This window comes from Caenorhabditis briggsae, assembly GCF_000004555.2.
Source record: "Caenorhabditis briggsae complete genome, chrII, whole genome shotgun sequence".
Lineage (NCBI taxonomy): Eukaryota > Metazoa > Nematoda > Chromadorea > Rhabditida > Rhabditidae > Caenorhabditis > Caenorhabditis briggsae.
The window spans coordinates 15,515,456-15,530,142 of NC_013486.2; the positions used below are offsets into that span (position 1 = coordinate 15,515,456).

At 37.7% G+C, this 14,687-nt stretch overlaps 3 protein-coding genes across 3 annotated transcripts; 1 reads left to right on the plus strand and 2 right to left on the minus strand.

The window, feature by feature from the left end:
• Positions 1-3,116: 3,116 nt before the first annotated feature.
• On the plus strand, positions 3,117-10,758 carry CBG24789 (the record flags this gene model as incomplete). The annotated part of the gene is made up of 8 exons (XM_002648453.1): positions 3,117-3,180; positions 3,757-3,916; positions 4,403-4,502; positions 4,764-4,848; positions 7,003-7,475; positions 8,211-9,043; positions 10,206-10,638; positions 10,684-10,758. The coding sequence occupies 8 exons, from the start codon at positions 3,117-3,119 to the stop codon at positions 10,756-10,758; spliced, it is 2,223 nt and encodes a 740-aa protein (XP_002648499.1).
• On the minus strand, positions 5,509-6,057 carry CBG26753 (the record flags this gene model as incomplete). Its single annotated transcript, XM_045243134.1, has 3 exons — positions 5,509-5,685; positions 5,747-5,875; positions 5,920-6,057. The coding sequence occupies 3 exons, from the start codon at positions 6,055-6,057 to the stop codon at positions 5,509-5,511; spliced, it is 444 nt and encodes a 147-aa protein (XP_045100749.1).
• Positions 10,759-11,476: 718 nt separating the features above from the next.
• On the minus strand, positions 11,477-14,219 carry CBG24791 (the record flags this gene model as incomplete). The annotated part of the gene is made up of 3 exons (XM_002648454.1): positions 11,477-11,879; positions 12,763-13,698; positions 14,155-14,219. 3 exons carry the CDS (start codon positions 14,217-14,219, stop codon positions 11,477-11,479), a joined length of 1,404 nt encoding a protein of 467 aa, XP_002648500.1.
• Positions 14,220-14,687: the final 468 nt, after the last annotated feature.

Genomic DNA, 14,687 nt, shown 5'->3' on the forward strand with positions numbered 1-14,687 from the left:
GAAATTCAGAAATTTAGAAATTCAGGAATTCAGAAATTCAGAAATTCAGAAATTCAGAAATTCAGGAATTCAGAAATTCAGAAATTCAGAAATTCAGAAATTCAGAAATTCAGACGTTCAGGAATTCAGAAATTCAGACGTTCAGAAATTCAGAAATTCAGAAATTCAGAAATTCATATTATTCAGAAATTTAAAAATTCGACAATTCAAAAATTCAAAAATTCAAAAATTCAAAAATTCAGAAATTCAGAAATTCAGAAATTCAGACGTTCAGAAATTCAGAAATTCAGAAATTCAGAAATTCAGAAATTCAGAAATTCAGAAATTCAGAAATTCAGAAATTCAGAAATTCAGAAATTCAGAAATTCAGAAATTCAGAAATTCAGACGTTCAGAAATTCAGAAATTCAGAAATTCAGAAATTTAGAAATTCAGGAATTCAGAAATTCAGACGTTCAGAAATTCAGAAATTCAGAAATTCAGAAATTCAGAAATTCAGAAATTCAGAAATTCAGAAATTCAAAAATTCAAAAATTCAAAAATTCAAAAATTCAAAAATTCAGAAATTCAGAAATTCAGAAATTCAGACGTTCAGAAATTCAGAAATTCAGAAATTCAGAAATTCAGAAATTCAGAAATTCAGAAATTCAGAAATTCAGAAATTCAGAAATTCAGAAATTCAGAAATTCAGAAATTCAGAAATTCAGACGTTCAGAAATTCAGAAATTCAGAAATTCAGAAATTTAGAAATTCAGGAATTCAGAAATTCAGACGTTCAGAAATTCAGAAATTCAGAAATTCAGAAATTCAGAAATTCAGAAATTCAGAAATTCAGAAATTTAAAAATTCGACAATTCAAAAATTCAAAAATTCAAAAATTCAGAAATTCAGAAATTCAGAAATTCAGACGTTCAGAAATTCAGAAATTCAGAAATTCAGAAATTCAGAAATTCAGAAATTCAGAAATTCAGAAATTCAGACGTTCAGAAATTCAGAAATTCAGACGTTCAGAAATTCAGAAATTCAGGAATTCAGAAATTCAGAAATTCAGAAATTCAGAAATTCAGAAATTCAGAAATTCAGAAATTCAGAAATTCAGAAATTCAGAAATTCAGAAATTCAGAAATTCAGAAATTCAGAAATTCAGAAATTCAGAAATTCAGAAATTCAGAAATTCAGACGTTCAGAAATTCAGAAATTCAAATTCAGAAATTAGAAATTCAGGAATTCAGAAATTCAGAAATTCAGAAATTCAGAATTCAGGAATTCAGAAATTCAGAAATTCAGAATTCAGAAATTCAGAAATTCAGACGTTCAGAAATTCAGAAATTCAGAAATTCAGAATTCAGAATTCAGAAATTCAGACGTTCAGAAATTCAGAAATTCAGAAATTCAGAAATTCAGAAATTCAGAAATTCAGAAATTCAGAAATTCAGAAATTCAGAAATTCAGAAATTCAGACATTCAGAAATTCAGAAATTCAGAAATTCAGAAATTCAGACATTCAGAAATTCAGACGTTCAGAAATTCAGAAATTCAGAAATTCAGAAATTCAGAAATTCAGAAATTCAGAAATTTAAAAATTCGAAGATTCAAAAATTCAAAAATTCAAAAATTCAGAAATTTAAAAATTCGAAAATTCAGAATCTTTGGATCCTTGAATCCCTGTATCTTCAAATCCCTCGATCCTTGAATTCCTGAGTCCCTAAATTCCTGGATCCCTCGATAACTGAATCCCTGAATCCCTGCATCCCTGAATCCTTGAATCCCTGAATCCCTGAATCCCTGCATCCCTGAATCCTTGAATCCCTGGATCCTTGAATCTTTGAATCTTTGGATCCTTGAATCCCTGTATCCTCAAATCCCTCGATCCTTGAATTCCTGAATCCCTAAATTCCTGGATCCCTCGATAACTGAATCCCTGAATCCCTGCATCCCTGAATCCCTGAATCCCTGAATCCCTGAATCCCTGAATCCCTGAATCCCTGCATCCCTGAATCCTTGAATCCCTGGATCCTTGAATCTTTGGATCCTTGAATCCCTGAATCCCTGAATCCCTGAATCCCTGAATCCCTGAATCCCTGAATCCCTGAATCCCTGAATCCCTGCATCCCTGAATCCTTGAATCCCTGGATCCTTGAATCTTTGGATCCTTGAATCCCTGTATCCTGGAATCCCTGTATCCTCAAATCCCTCGATCCTTGAATTCCTGAATCCCTGAATTCCGGGATCCCTCGATAACTGAATCCCTGGATCCTTGATTCCCTGGATTTTTGAATCCCTGAATCCCTGAATCCCTGCATCCCTGAATCCTTGAATCCCTGGATCCCTGAAAATATCAGCCAGGACCAATATTTGTAGACTTCTAGGATCCCACCTCCTTCCCCTAATCCTTTTTTTTTGTTCCATCTACAAATTTTTTTTGTTCCATCTACAACGTCATCGCGTTGCGTTGCGAGGACCGCTTTTCTCCCCATCTCCCTTTCTTCTGCAAAATTTTTTGTCTTTATTGCGACATTCCGAAATAACACATGAGAATTTTTTTTTTTTGGAATGTCTATTTATGAGAAATCTCTCATCTCTGCCCTTCTGCTCTCTTTTCTTTTTTCTTGTATACTTATAATACAGAGAGGTGTCCCCATCATAAAAAGTGCTAACCATCCCCTCATTCATCCTCCTCATTCCGCAAACTCTCACACTGTCTGCGTCACTCACTCTCTTATTCATTTATACAAAAATCTTACTTTGAAAATTTGCCTCTCTTCTAATTTTACATTTCTTTTTCTAGTCATCTTAATTATTTTCTTCCAACGCGTTTTCAGATTTTGAAGCCGAAATTTAGGATTTTTTCTATTTTTTCGAAATGTTTCTTTTAGTCATGTTTTTTTTCAAAAAGTAGCAGTTCTCAAAAATTTCCAAATTCGAGATTTTCAGAGAATAACAATCAAATATGTCTTACACTATCTGCGACTCTCAATCTCTCATCTATTTCTACAAAAATGTGATTTGAAAGATATTCGTTCCATGTAGTGATTCATTTTCTTACTTGACAAATTGTTTTCTCTTTCTATTCAAATATTGTTTTTAATTACAGTAATACCAAGTCCCCCTATCAACATGGGCAAGTCCAACAATTATTTGAATTGCGCCATCTGCAAAAAGATCTGTACAACGGGAAATCGTAAGTCCAGTTTGACCTCATTTATCCAGTTACCTATGAGTGATATGAAAAATCTGTCAACTGACAAAATAATGGTGATAATATGATAAACATTTTATCAGTTGGACATTTTTTGATATCTTTTACAGAAACTGAGATAATACTGTTTGAAATTGATAGAATGTTTCCTCTAATAGAAGCTCGCCTCATTCGTGGAATTCAGTTCAATTATCACGATTCCTATGATAGATATCAAAAATCTGTCAATTGATAAAATATTGGTAATATCATGATAAATGTTTTATCCGTTAACACCTTACTGATATCTCTTACAGAAACTGAAATAATACTGTTTGAAATTGATAGAATGTTTCCTTTAATAGAAGCTCACCTCATTCGTGGAATTCGAGCTCAATTATCACGATTCCTATAAGAGATATAAAAAATCTGACAACAGATAAAATCTTGCTTGTATTATGATAAACATTTTAATAGCTTGTCCATTTTTGATATCTTTCCCAGAAATTGAGATAATTAAGCGGAAAGTGTGGTGCCTGAATTTTTTGTTCTTCTAAAAAAAATATCTGGAATTTTTAGAACTGAGAAGGCACCAAAAGTCGATTCATGTCGGTAAATGGACTCACGAATGTAATGTATGTCTCAAAAAGTTTCATTCCGAGTCGAGCCTTCGTCTTCATCAGTTGAGTCATGCATCCACGAGAGACCAGAAATGTCCCGAATGCGCCAAATGCTTCAAGTGAGTTTATTTTAATTTTCTGGGGCCTTAACCGTAAAACCTGCGATAAAAGGACCCACTAACTTTGGGTCCGCTTATCTCGATTCCTATGAGAGATATAAAAAAGTTTTAACTAGAAAATTGTTCATCATAATGCCATCAATAGTTTATCAGTTACCAAATTTTTTATATCTTTCATGGGAACCGAGATAATTGATTTCAAAGTGCACGCATAGGATGAGCTTCTATTAGAGCCAATGTGGGATCAACTTCAATAAAATTTATCTCAGCTCCTGTGAAAGATGTGAAAATGTTGTAAACTGATAAAATGCTACTGATATTATGATAAACATTTTATCATTTGACAACTTTTTGATATCTTTCAAAAGAAGTGAGATATTTAGGCTCAAAGTGGATGGGTGGCGTTCTACTAGAGTGTTTACGGTAACTGTCTCACTACATCATCCAGTCATATATGTACCAAATTGTGAGCCAAATTCATTTCAGGTCCCTTGGTGGCGTGAGGTCCCATCTGAAATGCCACCACAAAGAGAGAGGTGATTTTCTGAATGTCTGGAAGAAGCATAAGGAATTTATCCAAAATGGGGTAAGTGTATTTTATTTTAAACTTGCCATAAGACAAAAAAAAAGTGTATTTTCAATTATATGGGCGCAAATGCGAGTGAATTTGAAATATTTTTTTGGGATTTTTTTTTTTGGAATTTTTTTGAAAAAGTTTTCGAATTGTCCAAACTTCCTTATTTTCGATCAAAACACTGTAAAAATAAATTAGCTGGTTTTATTTTGTCGAGAGCTTCAAAATGAGTATAATCATGACCTAATTTTCCTTAACTTGACTCATCTGGAGGGACCATGCGCGTCTAAACCGAAAATATCAAAGTGGGCGGAGCCTAGTCGTGTTTATACTCATTTTGAAGCTCGCGACGAGCTGAGTAAGAATGTACAATTAAATTTTTATAATAGAGAATGTGAATTGAGGTATGAGGAATTTTTCAAAAAAGCGATAAAAAAATCTTTAAAAATTCCGAAGTTACCATTCCGCTCAGCGGACGTTTGGCTTCACAAAGAATTCGCTATGTTTTTCAAAAAACAGTAGTATTTATTTTCAGCTGGCTCCTCCCGCCGATGCTCCAGGAGTTCCAGAAGCTCCAGAACCAGATGCTCTAGACGTTCTCAGACAAGAATAAAGTTCCCGCCGGCGGGTTAAGGGAAGTTCCTGCCGCAGGGCAGCGGCAGGGACTTTTTTTTAGCTTGCCGGCATGGACTTTCACGCCGGCAGGTAAATGCTTTCTGTTCTTTCCCCCTTCCTCTTCCAGGGCCTTTTTCATGAAAATCAAATGAGAATATTAACAAAATATAAGTTTTTATTATCAAAAGAAATTATTTTTATCTAACAACAATGGGGGAGTAACGAATGGGGCAGAAATAAGTGTTTCCGGGCAGAAATAAGTGTTTCAGTAGACAAAGCTGGTCCCTGGTTTCCAGCAGAGCACACATAGATGACATCTTTTCTATCAATGAGTCTTCGTGCTTCTTCGACGACACGTCTGAAATTAACGTATTTTAAAATAGCATATAAAATCGCCTTAAACCTACCCAACATCTGGCAAATGTGTTCCTTCTCCAAACGACATGTTTATCACATCGACATTGAGTTCAGCGCACATGTTGAACGCTCTTGTCATCGCTTGCCCAGTTTCCATAGCCGCCAGACGATGGGCGCCAATGTTCAATGAAAGAATCTTGGCTCCTGGAGCAAGCCCGTTTTTCTGAGGATTATCGGGATAGTTGGCCGCGGCGATCATTGCCAGCTCCGGAACAATCGATTACATCGAACATTTTTCTTTCTCCAGTCGTTGTTACTTGCATTCCAGGAAGCGACGGATCGACGCCAGTATCCAAAATAGCAATCAGGATGTCTCGTCCATCATACGTCGGGTATTTTGTTAGGAACATTTCCTGAAAAAACAGTGTCAAATCGAGGATAGTGGCTGGAGACAAACCTGTTCGGTATCAGTTTTGTTGAGTAGCAACGCATCCAAAGGTTGCTGGGGAACGATTTCGGGGGGTGTAGAACTCATTTTTAGCTTCGTAGCCGCCTTCGGACGCTGGAAATCGAAGATCGGATAGAAATATTCCATAATGAGAGTTTGTTAGGTCAACGCTAGGGTTTATATAGTCGTGCCACATACCAGTACGCACAACAACGGAGTTTTCTGGAATTGCTGAGTGGACAATGATCGAGTTGAGAAGCGACAAAATGATAAATAGCTAATTCGCTGCCCGTTTCTTATCACTATCATTTATGCGAACAAAATGATTCAAAATCTGTTTTAGGCGAGCGGTTATTGATTTGCTATTTCTCTAGTTCGCCTCTTTTATTTTTGCCCAAAGTTTTCTGCAAAACAGTCAAACGTCAGCTGCTGATAAAAACGAAAAGAGCTCGGAAACAAAGGTAGAAAAATCTATAGAAATGATGAGAAAGCAGGGTGAGTCAATAAGTCCGCGAGGAGTACACAGCCGACTGTGCTCTGCGGACGATGCGTACTCTAGGCCAGCGGCATTTTTTAAAATTATTTTTCATGCATGATCATGAAAAAGGGTAGTTGTGAGGATATTTCCAGATATGTTGAGTGTAGTTACCGATTTGTCGTTTTTCGAATGAGATCCTGTAACGTTTTTTTTAACTGATAAATTATGAAATAAATACCTGTTGGAGGAGGAAACGTAGACACAGATCCATTGTTGCAAAAACGACCGCGAGGTGTTTGAGGAGTCATTTTGGGATTTTCTGGAAAATATAAGGAAATTTGCAATGTCGGAGCAATACTTTTCCTTTTCAGAATGTACACAGTGTCGGAACAAATAATTTTATATACCTCGTAAAAGAAATTCAGTAAAATAATAGACATAATCAATTTTAGCTTTAAAACAAAATAATAAAATATGCAAATTAAAATCCCGGCGAGCGGAGTGTCGTTTAGCCCGCCGGCAGGTACTTTCTCCTGCCACCACTTCAATAGCCTGCCGGCATCCTTTTTAACCCCCCGGCAGGAACTTTGTTCTTGTCTGAGTTGATGATCCAGAAGAGCAAGCTGCCGGTCCAATCGCTCCAGAAGCTCCAGAAAATCTAGACGCTGATGTTCCAGAAGAGCACGCTCAAGAAGCTCCAGAAGCTCCAGACGCGCCAGCTCAAGATCCAGAAGAGCAAGCTCTGGAACCAGAAGTTCCAGAAGATCCAGAACTAGAAGTTCCAGATGCTCCAGATGCTCCAGTAGAGGTAGCTCCAGAAGCGGACCCCATGGAAGAAGATGAAGCTGATCCAGAACATCAGCAAGCTGCCGGCCCTGAAGAAGAAGAAGAAGAGGAAGAAGAGGAAGATGAGGATGATGAAGAAGAAGAGGAAGAAGAGGAAGAAGATGAGGAGGCTCCAGAAGACCTTGACGCTCCAGAAGCTCCAGAAGCTGTTCAAGCGCCACTTCGACAACCGATTCCACCACCACGAGAATTGGCCCAATATGAGTTGTTGAAAGTCATCGGCTCTGGAACGTTTGGGACGGTAAGATTCATTTTCAACTTCAAATTGCTCATGTAAAATCAAAAATTCGAACACAAAAGCATACTTCGAAGATGAACGAGATTTCGCTGGTAAATAGTTTTTGGGGTCCTACAAAAGTGGTTCCGAATTTTTCAATTTTTTGAAAATTTCGTAATATACTAAACAGAATTAGAGCTTTATTTTTGTAGTTGACAGTACAAATCCATCTAAATGAGATATATCGTTTGGAATGTAAAAAGTCCTAAAATTACCTTCAAGGAGCTCAACCTATGCGTGTACTTTGAGCTCAATTATCTCAATATCCATAAGAGATATCAAAAATCTGTCAACTGATAAACCATTGCTAATTTTAAGATAAATATTTTATCAGTTTAAATGTTTTGTTCTATTTCGAAAAAACCGAGATATTGAGCTCAAAATACGAAGCGTACGGTCAATTTGATCCTTTTTTGGTACGAAGCGGTGTATCTCGTTTGGATGAATTTTCCCGAAAAAGTTGTCAATTAAAAAATTAAAGCGCCACTTTTGTTTAGTATAGTTTGAAATTTTAAGACAAATTGAAAAATTCTGGATGACTTTTTAGGACTCCAAAGTTGACTAGCTTCCAGTTTGGGCTATAACTTGGCTCATTTCTGAGCTATCGTATTGGGGTTTGTTCTGGACCTCCTCTTTTTCTCCAGAACATTGAATTTCAAAATACCAGTAACCCTAGAAACTAAACTTTATCCATTCCAGGTCTTCCAAGCCAAACAGATCTACTCCGAAGATATTTGGGCGATCAAAGTCGTCAAAAAGCCAAGTGAGGGCCCCGAGAGCGAGTGTCTGAAGAGGGAAATCAAGTTCCTCCAGAAAAAGTACAACTCTCCATTTCTCTGCGAAATGGAGGAAGTCTTCGAGAACACCGTCAAGGTATACTTTGTGCTGGAGTTCATGGCTGGAGGAGATTTGTTCCATTGGACTAGCCACGGACCACTCAGAGAGAAGAATGTCCGATTCTACATGTCAGAACTGGTTCTGGCAGTTGAGTTCCTCCACAAGGAGAAATATATTCATCGGGATATCAAGAGGGAAAATATCTTTGTGCACCGATCTGGACACATCAAGCTGGCCGACTTCGGACTCGTCAGACGTCTGCAGAGAGGTGAAACATTGAACAATCTTTGCGGGACCCACTTGTCGCCGGAAATGAAGCAAGCGCCGATTTCTTATGGACTCCCAGCTGATGTTTGGGCCGTTGGAGTGGTGATGTATGAACTGGCGACTGGGGAAGTGGTTCATGACAATTCGCAGCTCAAGGATCCACGAACCATGAAGCTGCGGAATGTCGGGAGGCTGAGAAAGCCTTGCAAGGACCTGTTGAAAGCCTTGCTCGCTGAGGAGCCAGAGGAGAGGCCGAAAATCAGACACGTCAAAAGAATGGAGTTCTTCGAAGGGCTGAATTGGAGAACGGTGGCCGAGCAGGTTCCTCCACGGATCCCAACGCTTGCTGACGACAACGATCTTCGATACTTCCCGCGAGACGAGAAAGCCAAGGATCCGGTGGATGATTCAACGGACTACATTCGAGTGTGGGATGGCGGTTTCATTCCCCGAGGATACTAAAGTGAGTAGAAAGCTTTTTCTGTGAGAGATATCAAAAAGTTGTCAACGGCAAAAATCTCAGAAATTGTATTTCAAACATTTCATTAATTGACAAATAGGAATCTAGATAATTGAGCTCAAAGTGCAATAGCATAATATCGAAAATTTCGAATATCTCTTTTCGAACACGACCAAGTTCTATGAAAATAACATTTTTGATTTTCTCGGGTCGAGTGCTTCGAAATGAGCCTAAACACGACTAGATTTGCCCCACTTCATTTTTTCGGGTGCGTCGCGGTCGTGCGTCGCGTGTTAGGCATCAAATTTGGAAGCTGACCGATTCTAGGCATGATTAGGCTCATTTTGAAGCTCGGTTCTTCAGAAGTCTAGAAATTTTAACATCAAGATTGAGAGATCACTTATTTAAGCATAAAATTAGATTTTCAGAATTTTGAAAATGTCAAATATCTCTTTTCGAACACGACCAAGTTCTATGAAAATAACATTTTTGATTTTCTCAGGTCGAGTGCTTTGAAATGAGCCTAAGCACGACTAGACTTACTCTTTTTTAATTTTTTTTGGTTGCGTCGCGGTCGTGCGTCGCGTGTTAGGCATCGAATTTCAAAGTTGACCGATTCTAGGCGTGATTAGGCTCATTTGAAAGCTTGTAATTTTAGAATTCTAAATAACATAATGTCGAGCTTAGAAAACTTGAAAAAATGCCATTTTTCAGAAAATAAATTTGCTCTTAATTATCTCAATTTTTGTAAAATGATAGCAAAAAGTTGCTTTATTAGTTTACAAAGTTTTGATATCTCTTATAGAAGCCGAGATAATTGAGCTCAGCGGGAAGAGCTGAATTTCGAAAAATTGCTGATTTAGGACAGAAAAATAGGAATTCTGAAAAATTGCTTGTGTTTTTTAGAGGTCATGTCCATTGTGCTGCCAACAGCTTCGTCTACTTCTGCCCCTTCTCCATCAGCTTCAATCTCGAATCCTCAAAGTGTCGTCCAAATGTTTACTGGTCATGAACTTTTTTCGCAATAACTTTTCCCTCAATAGTAATACCTTTCAGTGATGGGAGGAATTTCCGTTTCCGTTTCCGTTTTCCGTCCGGTTTTTAGAAAAATTTTCCGTTTCCGTTTTCAGCGGAAAAAGAAATTCCCTTTCCGTTTCCATTTCCGTATTTCGGAAAAATGCGTTTCCTCCCAAGGTATCAGTACCTTTAAAGGTGGGGGGACATGAGAAAAATAATGTTGTCGAAATTTCGTTTAAATATGCTCCTCGAGGAGTTGAACTTGTCGAGGCGAGTGTTGAAGGTGCGGCGTCACTACCGACTGAGCTACGTGTGCAAAAAGAAAGCCGCTGCCCGAAAAAGAAAGCCGCTGCCAGCTTTTTCTTGATATCTGCAATCTCTGACTCATTTTTTTTCGAAATGTTCTTAATAACATTTTCCCTCACCAACTTCCCAATCGATAGATTTTTTTTCAGTTGCAATTTCATCAATAACTTTTCCCTCAGTCCACTTAGCTTTAATAGAAATTCTCTTAATAGCTTACCCAGATTTTACGGTATTCTCTCGGTTTTCTCAGTTTCCCATTGATTTTTTAACCATTTTTTCTTATAGTTCTCCATGGACCATCATTCTTTCGTGCATTTCCCTGTACTTCACTTGTGTTCAGTTTCTCATGACCATCCTTAAATCTCTCCGGTAAAGTTCACTCATTTCCCAAAGTCTATGTACATATCTTTGTCTTTTTCCATAATTGTTTAATTTGTATGCAACTTTTTTAAAACATATGTCTTGCTAATAAATTTCTTGGAATTTATGATCTCGACGTTAACATTTGCAAATTTTTATAAAGTTTTGAGCTTTAAAATGAGCCTAATCATGCCTAGAATCGGTCAATTTTCAAATTTGATGCCCAACACACGACGCACGACCGCGACGCACGCCGAAAAATCTAAATAGGGTAAATCAAGTTGTGTTTGAGCTCATTTTAAAGCTCTCAGCGTAAAAAGCTCAAGCAATCTAGTTTCATGGAGTTTGGTGGAGTTTGAAAAGAGATATTTAAAATTTTCGAAATTCTGAAAATCCAATTTTATGCCAAAACTCAAAAATCAGTAGACTGTCAGAGTTGAGCTTAGCATTTTTAGATTTCTGAGATTCTTAGCTTCAAAATGAGCCTAATCTTGCCTAGAATCACTTAACTTTCAATTTGGATGCTTGACACGCGACGCACGACCGCGACGCACCCAAAAAACAAAGGGAAGCGATTCTAGTCGTGTTTAGTCTCATTTTGAAGCTCTCAACGTAACAAACTTTAAAAATTTAGTTTCATAAAAATTTTTAAAGTTTGAAAAGAGATATTTCGATTTTTTGAAATTCGGGAAATCTAATTTAAAAACTGATAACTTTATTACTTCATAAACATGTGAAACATCTCAGTATTGTAATAATCCCAATGATCATCCCAATAGAAAATCGAATAATCGGTCCAGAACGCACCAATTATAAATAGCAAAATAGTATAAATAACAACAAATAGAGCGGCTATCCATGAGTTTGCGTTGCGACCCAACATGAAAAAGTAGGGAATTAAAGCAATAATAAAGACAAATCCGGCGAAAAGAGCATAGATGATTTGATTCGAGTATACGATTTTGAAAAATTTGTCCGTCCAATGGGAGCAAACGACTTTGGGCTGGACCACAAGGTGAAGAGCTCTACGGCGAAGCTTTGACATCTTGGCTCCAATGACCATCAGTTCGGTTTCATCGTTGATAGGGAGGATCAGAGCGTAGCCAAGGGCGACTCTTCTTCTGGAATTTTCGAATAAATCATAAATATTTTTTGAAAATAAGTAGTTTTTCAATATTTCTCAAGTTTCGAGCTTCAAAATGAGCCTAATCATGGTTAGAATCGGTCAAATTTCAAATTTGAGGCCTAATACGCGACGCACGACCGCGACGCACAAAAAAACGTAAGTTGAGCGATTCTAGTCGTTTTTAGGCTCATTTTGAAGCTCCTGACGTAAGAAACTTCAAAAATTTAATTTCAGTAAGTTTGGTGGAGCTTGAAAAGATATATTTGAAATTTTCGAAATTCGGAAATCGAATTTTATACCAAGTTTGGAAAGAAGTGGTTTTTTGAGGTTGACATTACAATTTTCAGATTTGTGGCGTTTCTAGCTTTGACACAAGCCTAATCATGCTTAGAACCGCTTAACTTTCAAATTTGATGCCAAACAAGCAACGCGCGACCGCGACGCACCCGAAAAAATGAAGGTGAGAAAATCAAGTCGTGTTTAGGCTCATTTTGAAGCACGAAACGTAAGAAAGTCAGAAAACTTAGTTTCAAAAAAATTGGTGGAGTTTGAAAAGAGATTTTTGAAATTTTCAAATTCGGAAAATCTTGATTTACACCAAACCTCAAAAGTAAGTAGTTTTTCAAGGTTGACATTAATATTTTCAGATTTCTGGCGTTTCTAGCTTCGAAATGAGCCTAACCATGCCTGGAATCGATCAACTTTGAAATTTGATGCCTAACACGCGACGCACGACCGCGACGCACCCAAAAAAGCAAAGTTGAGCGATTCTAGACGTGTTCAGACTCATTTCAAAGCTCTCAACGTAATAAACTCAAAAAATAAAGTTTCAGAAAGTTTGGTCGAGTTTGAAAAGAGATATTGGAAAATATGCATACCTATAATATCCTCCAATCTCTTTCTTGATTTGGTCCACCTCTTCATCCACCTTCTGCCTTCCTCTTTCGAACGAAAAGCAAGTTCCAATTTCTTTTCCATTCTCCATCCAATATTTGATTAAGTCCACTATTTTTTCTCGGTTGTATATATCATAATCAATGAAAATGTTTTTATTTGGGAGCTTTTGAAATTCCGAGAGCCATAGTTCTTCGTCGTCTTCCTCGTCTTCTTCATCAGAATCATCGTCAGAATCTAAATTCTCAGAATCCTCATCATGAACTCCCCAAATTTCCACATTCTGTGCTGTTCGAAAAACTAGATTATGGAGATTATGGAGCTGCGCATTTTCCAGTTTCAAAGTCTCCAATGGCAAACATGAGGGATCTAGAATTGGAAGAATCTCTTCGAAATCCGTCCTCTCGGAGTTAAGAGTTTTAACCCAGATTTTCAGATTCTCAGGGAGTCTTAAAATATCTCCCTTCTTCAAATCCAACACCAACTCATCTGCCACTTTAATAGGGGTTTTTCGTCCACCCAGTAAGAAGTTGAACAACTTTTTCAAAGCCATATGGATTTCTAGGTTCTGCGGAAGCTTTCGAACAGTTTCATCTCCAAATTCATTTACAATTCGAAGTTTAACAAATTTCCGAAATTTCGGAAAAGAATTCCCTCCAATTTGAATTTCTCCTGGTTCCAAGGCTTCTCTGGATGATTTATCCTTGATTTGTTCCTGATTTTCTAGATATTTTTGTTTACAATGGCTTAGGATGTAGTAGGTGTCGTTGATTTGGATACTGTTGGTCCGGAATTCTAGAAAAGCTAGGCGAAGTGTTGTAGATTTGTCGATGGCATGGAGAGAGGGGCATCGGGAGGTTAGATCGATTCTGAAAATCACATTTTTGAGCTTCAAATCAAGTTTAAGTACGCGAGAATAGCTGGAAACTTGAAATTTTCGATATTCGGGAAATCAAGTGTTATGCCAAAACTCAAAACTGAATGATTTTTCAAGATCGACGTTAATATTTTTAGATTTATCATGTTTTCGGCTTTAAAATAAGCCTAATCATGCCTAGAATCGGTCAACTTTCAAATTTGTTGCCTAACACGCGACGCACGACCGCGTCGCACCCCAAAAAAGAAGGAGAGCAAATCTAGCCGTGTTTAGGCTCATTCTGAAGCTCTAAACGTAAGGAGCTCAAATATTCACATTTCATGAAATATGGTTGAGCTTGCTAAGAAATATTTGAGATTTCCAAAACTCGGGAAATCTAGTTTCATGCCTAAACTTAGAACAAAATAATCTAAACTAGACAATTTTAGACTCATTTCAAAGCCATCGTTCTCTAAAACTCAAAAGTTTCTTTTTCAACACCTCAAACTCAAAACCTCACCTCTTATTCGCTTCCATAAACTCTAAAATCGGTCCCATTGCTGGATAGGCAAGTGTGACAGACATTGCAAGTAGGGAATGTAAGACAAATGAATGAGTAGACGTCAGAAGAAGAGGGAGGGGGGTTAATAAGGCTCTTCTGACACACACACACACACAGTTGCTTTGGAATGACCTTGATGACGTGGCAAACACCATCTGTCACCTTAGAATGTATATGTGCTGCATTCCCATTGGATTGGATCAGGTGGCATCGCTGGATAGGTAAGTGCGACGGACATTGCAAGAAGAGATTGTAAACATAGGTAAAATGCGAACGGGTCCGTTACGGACGCTTCGCGTTCGCGCGCGGTTGAATTAGGAACCGCATACGGACCGCACGCGAACCGTTTTTAGGAAATCGCAGTACATTATTCCGAATAATCCGTATTCTGTCCGTTCGCGAGCTCCGTATCCGATCCGATTGCGAATCAAGACCAAACGGATCCGTTTGCGAATCAAAGAATTCCACCACAGGGCGAGAATCAGATCGCC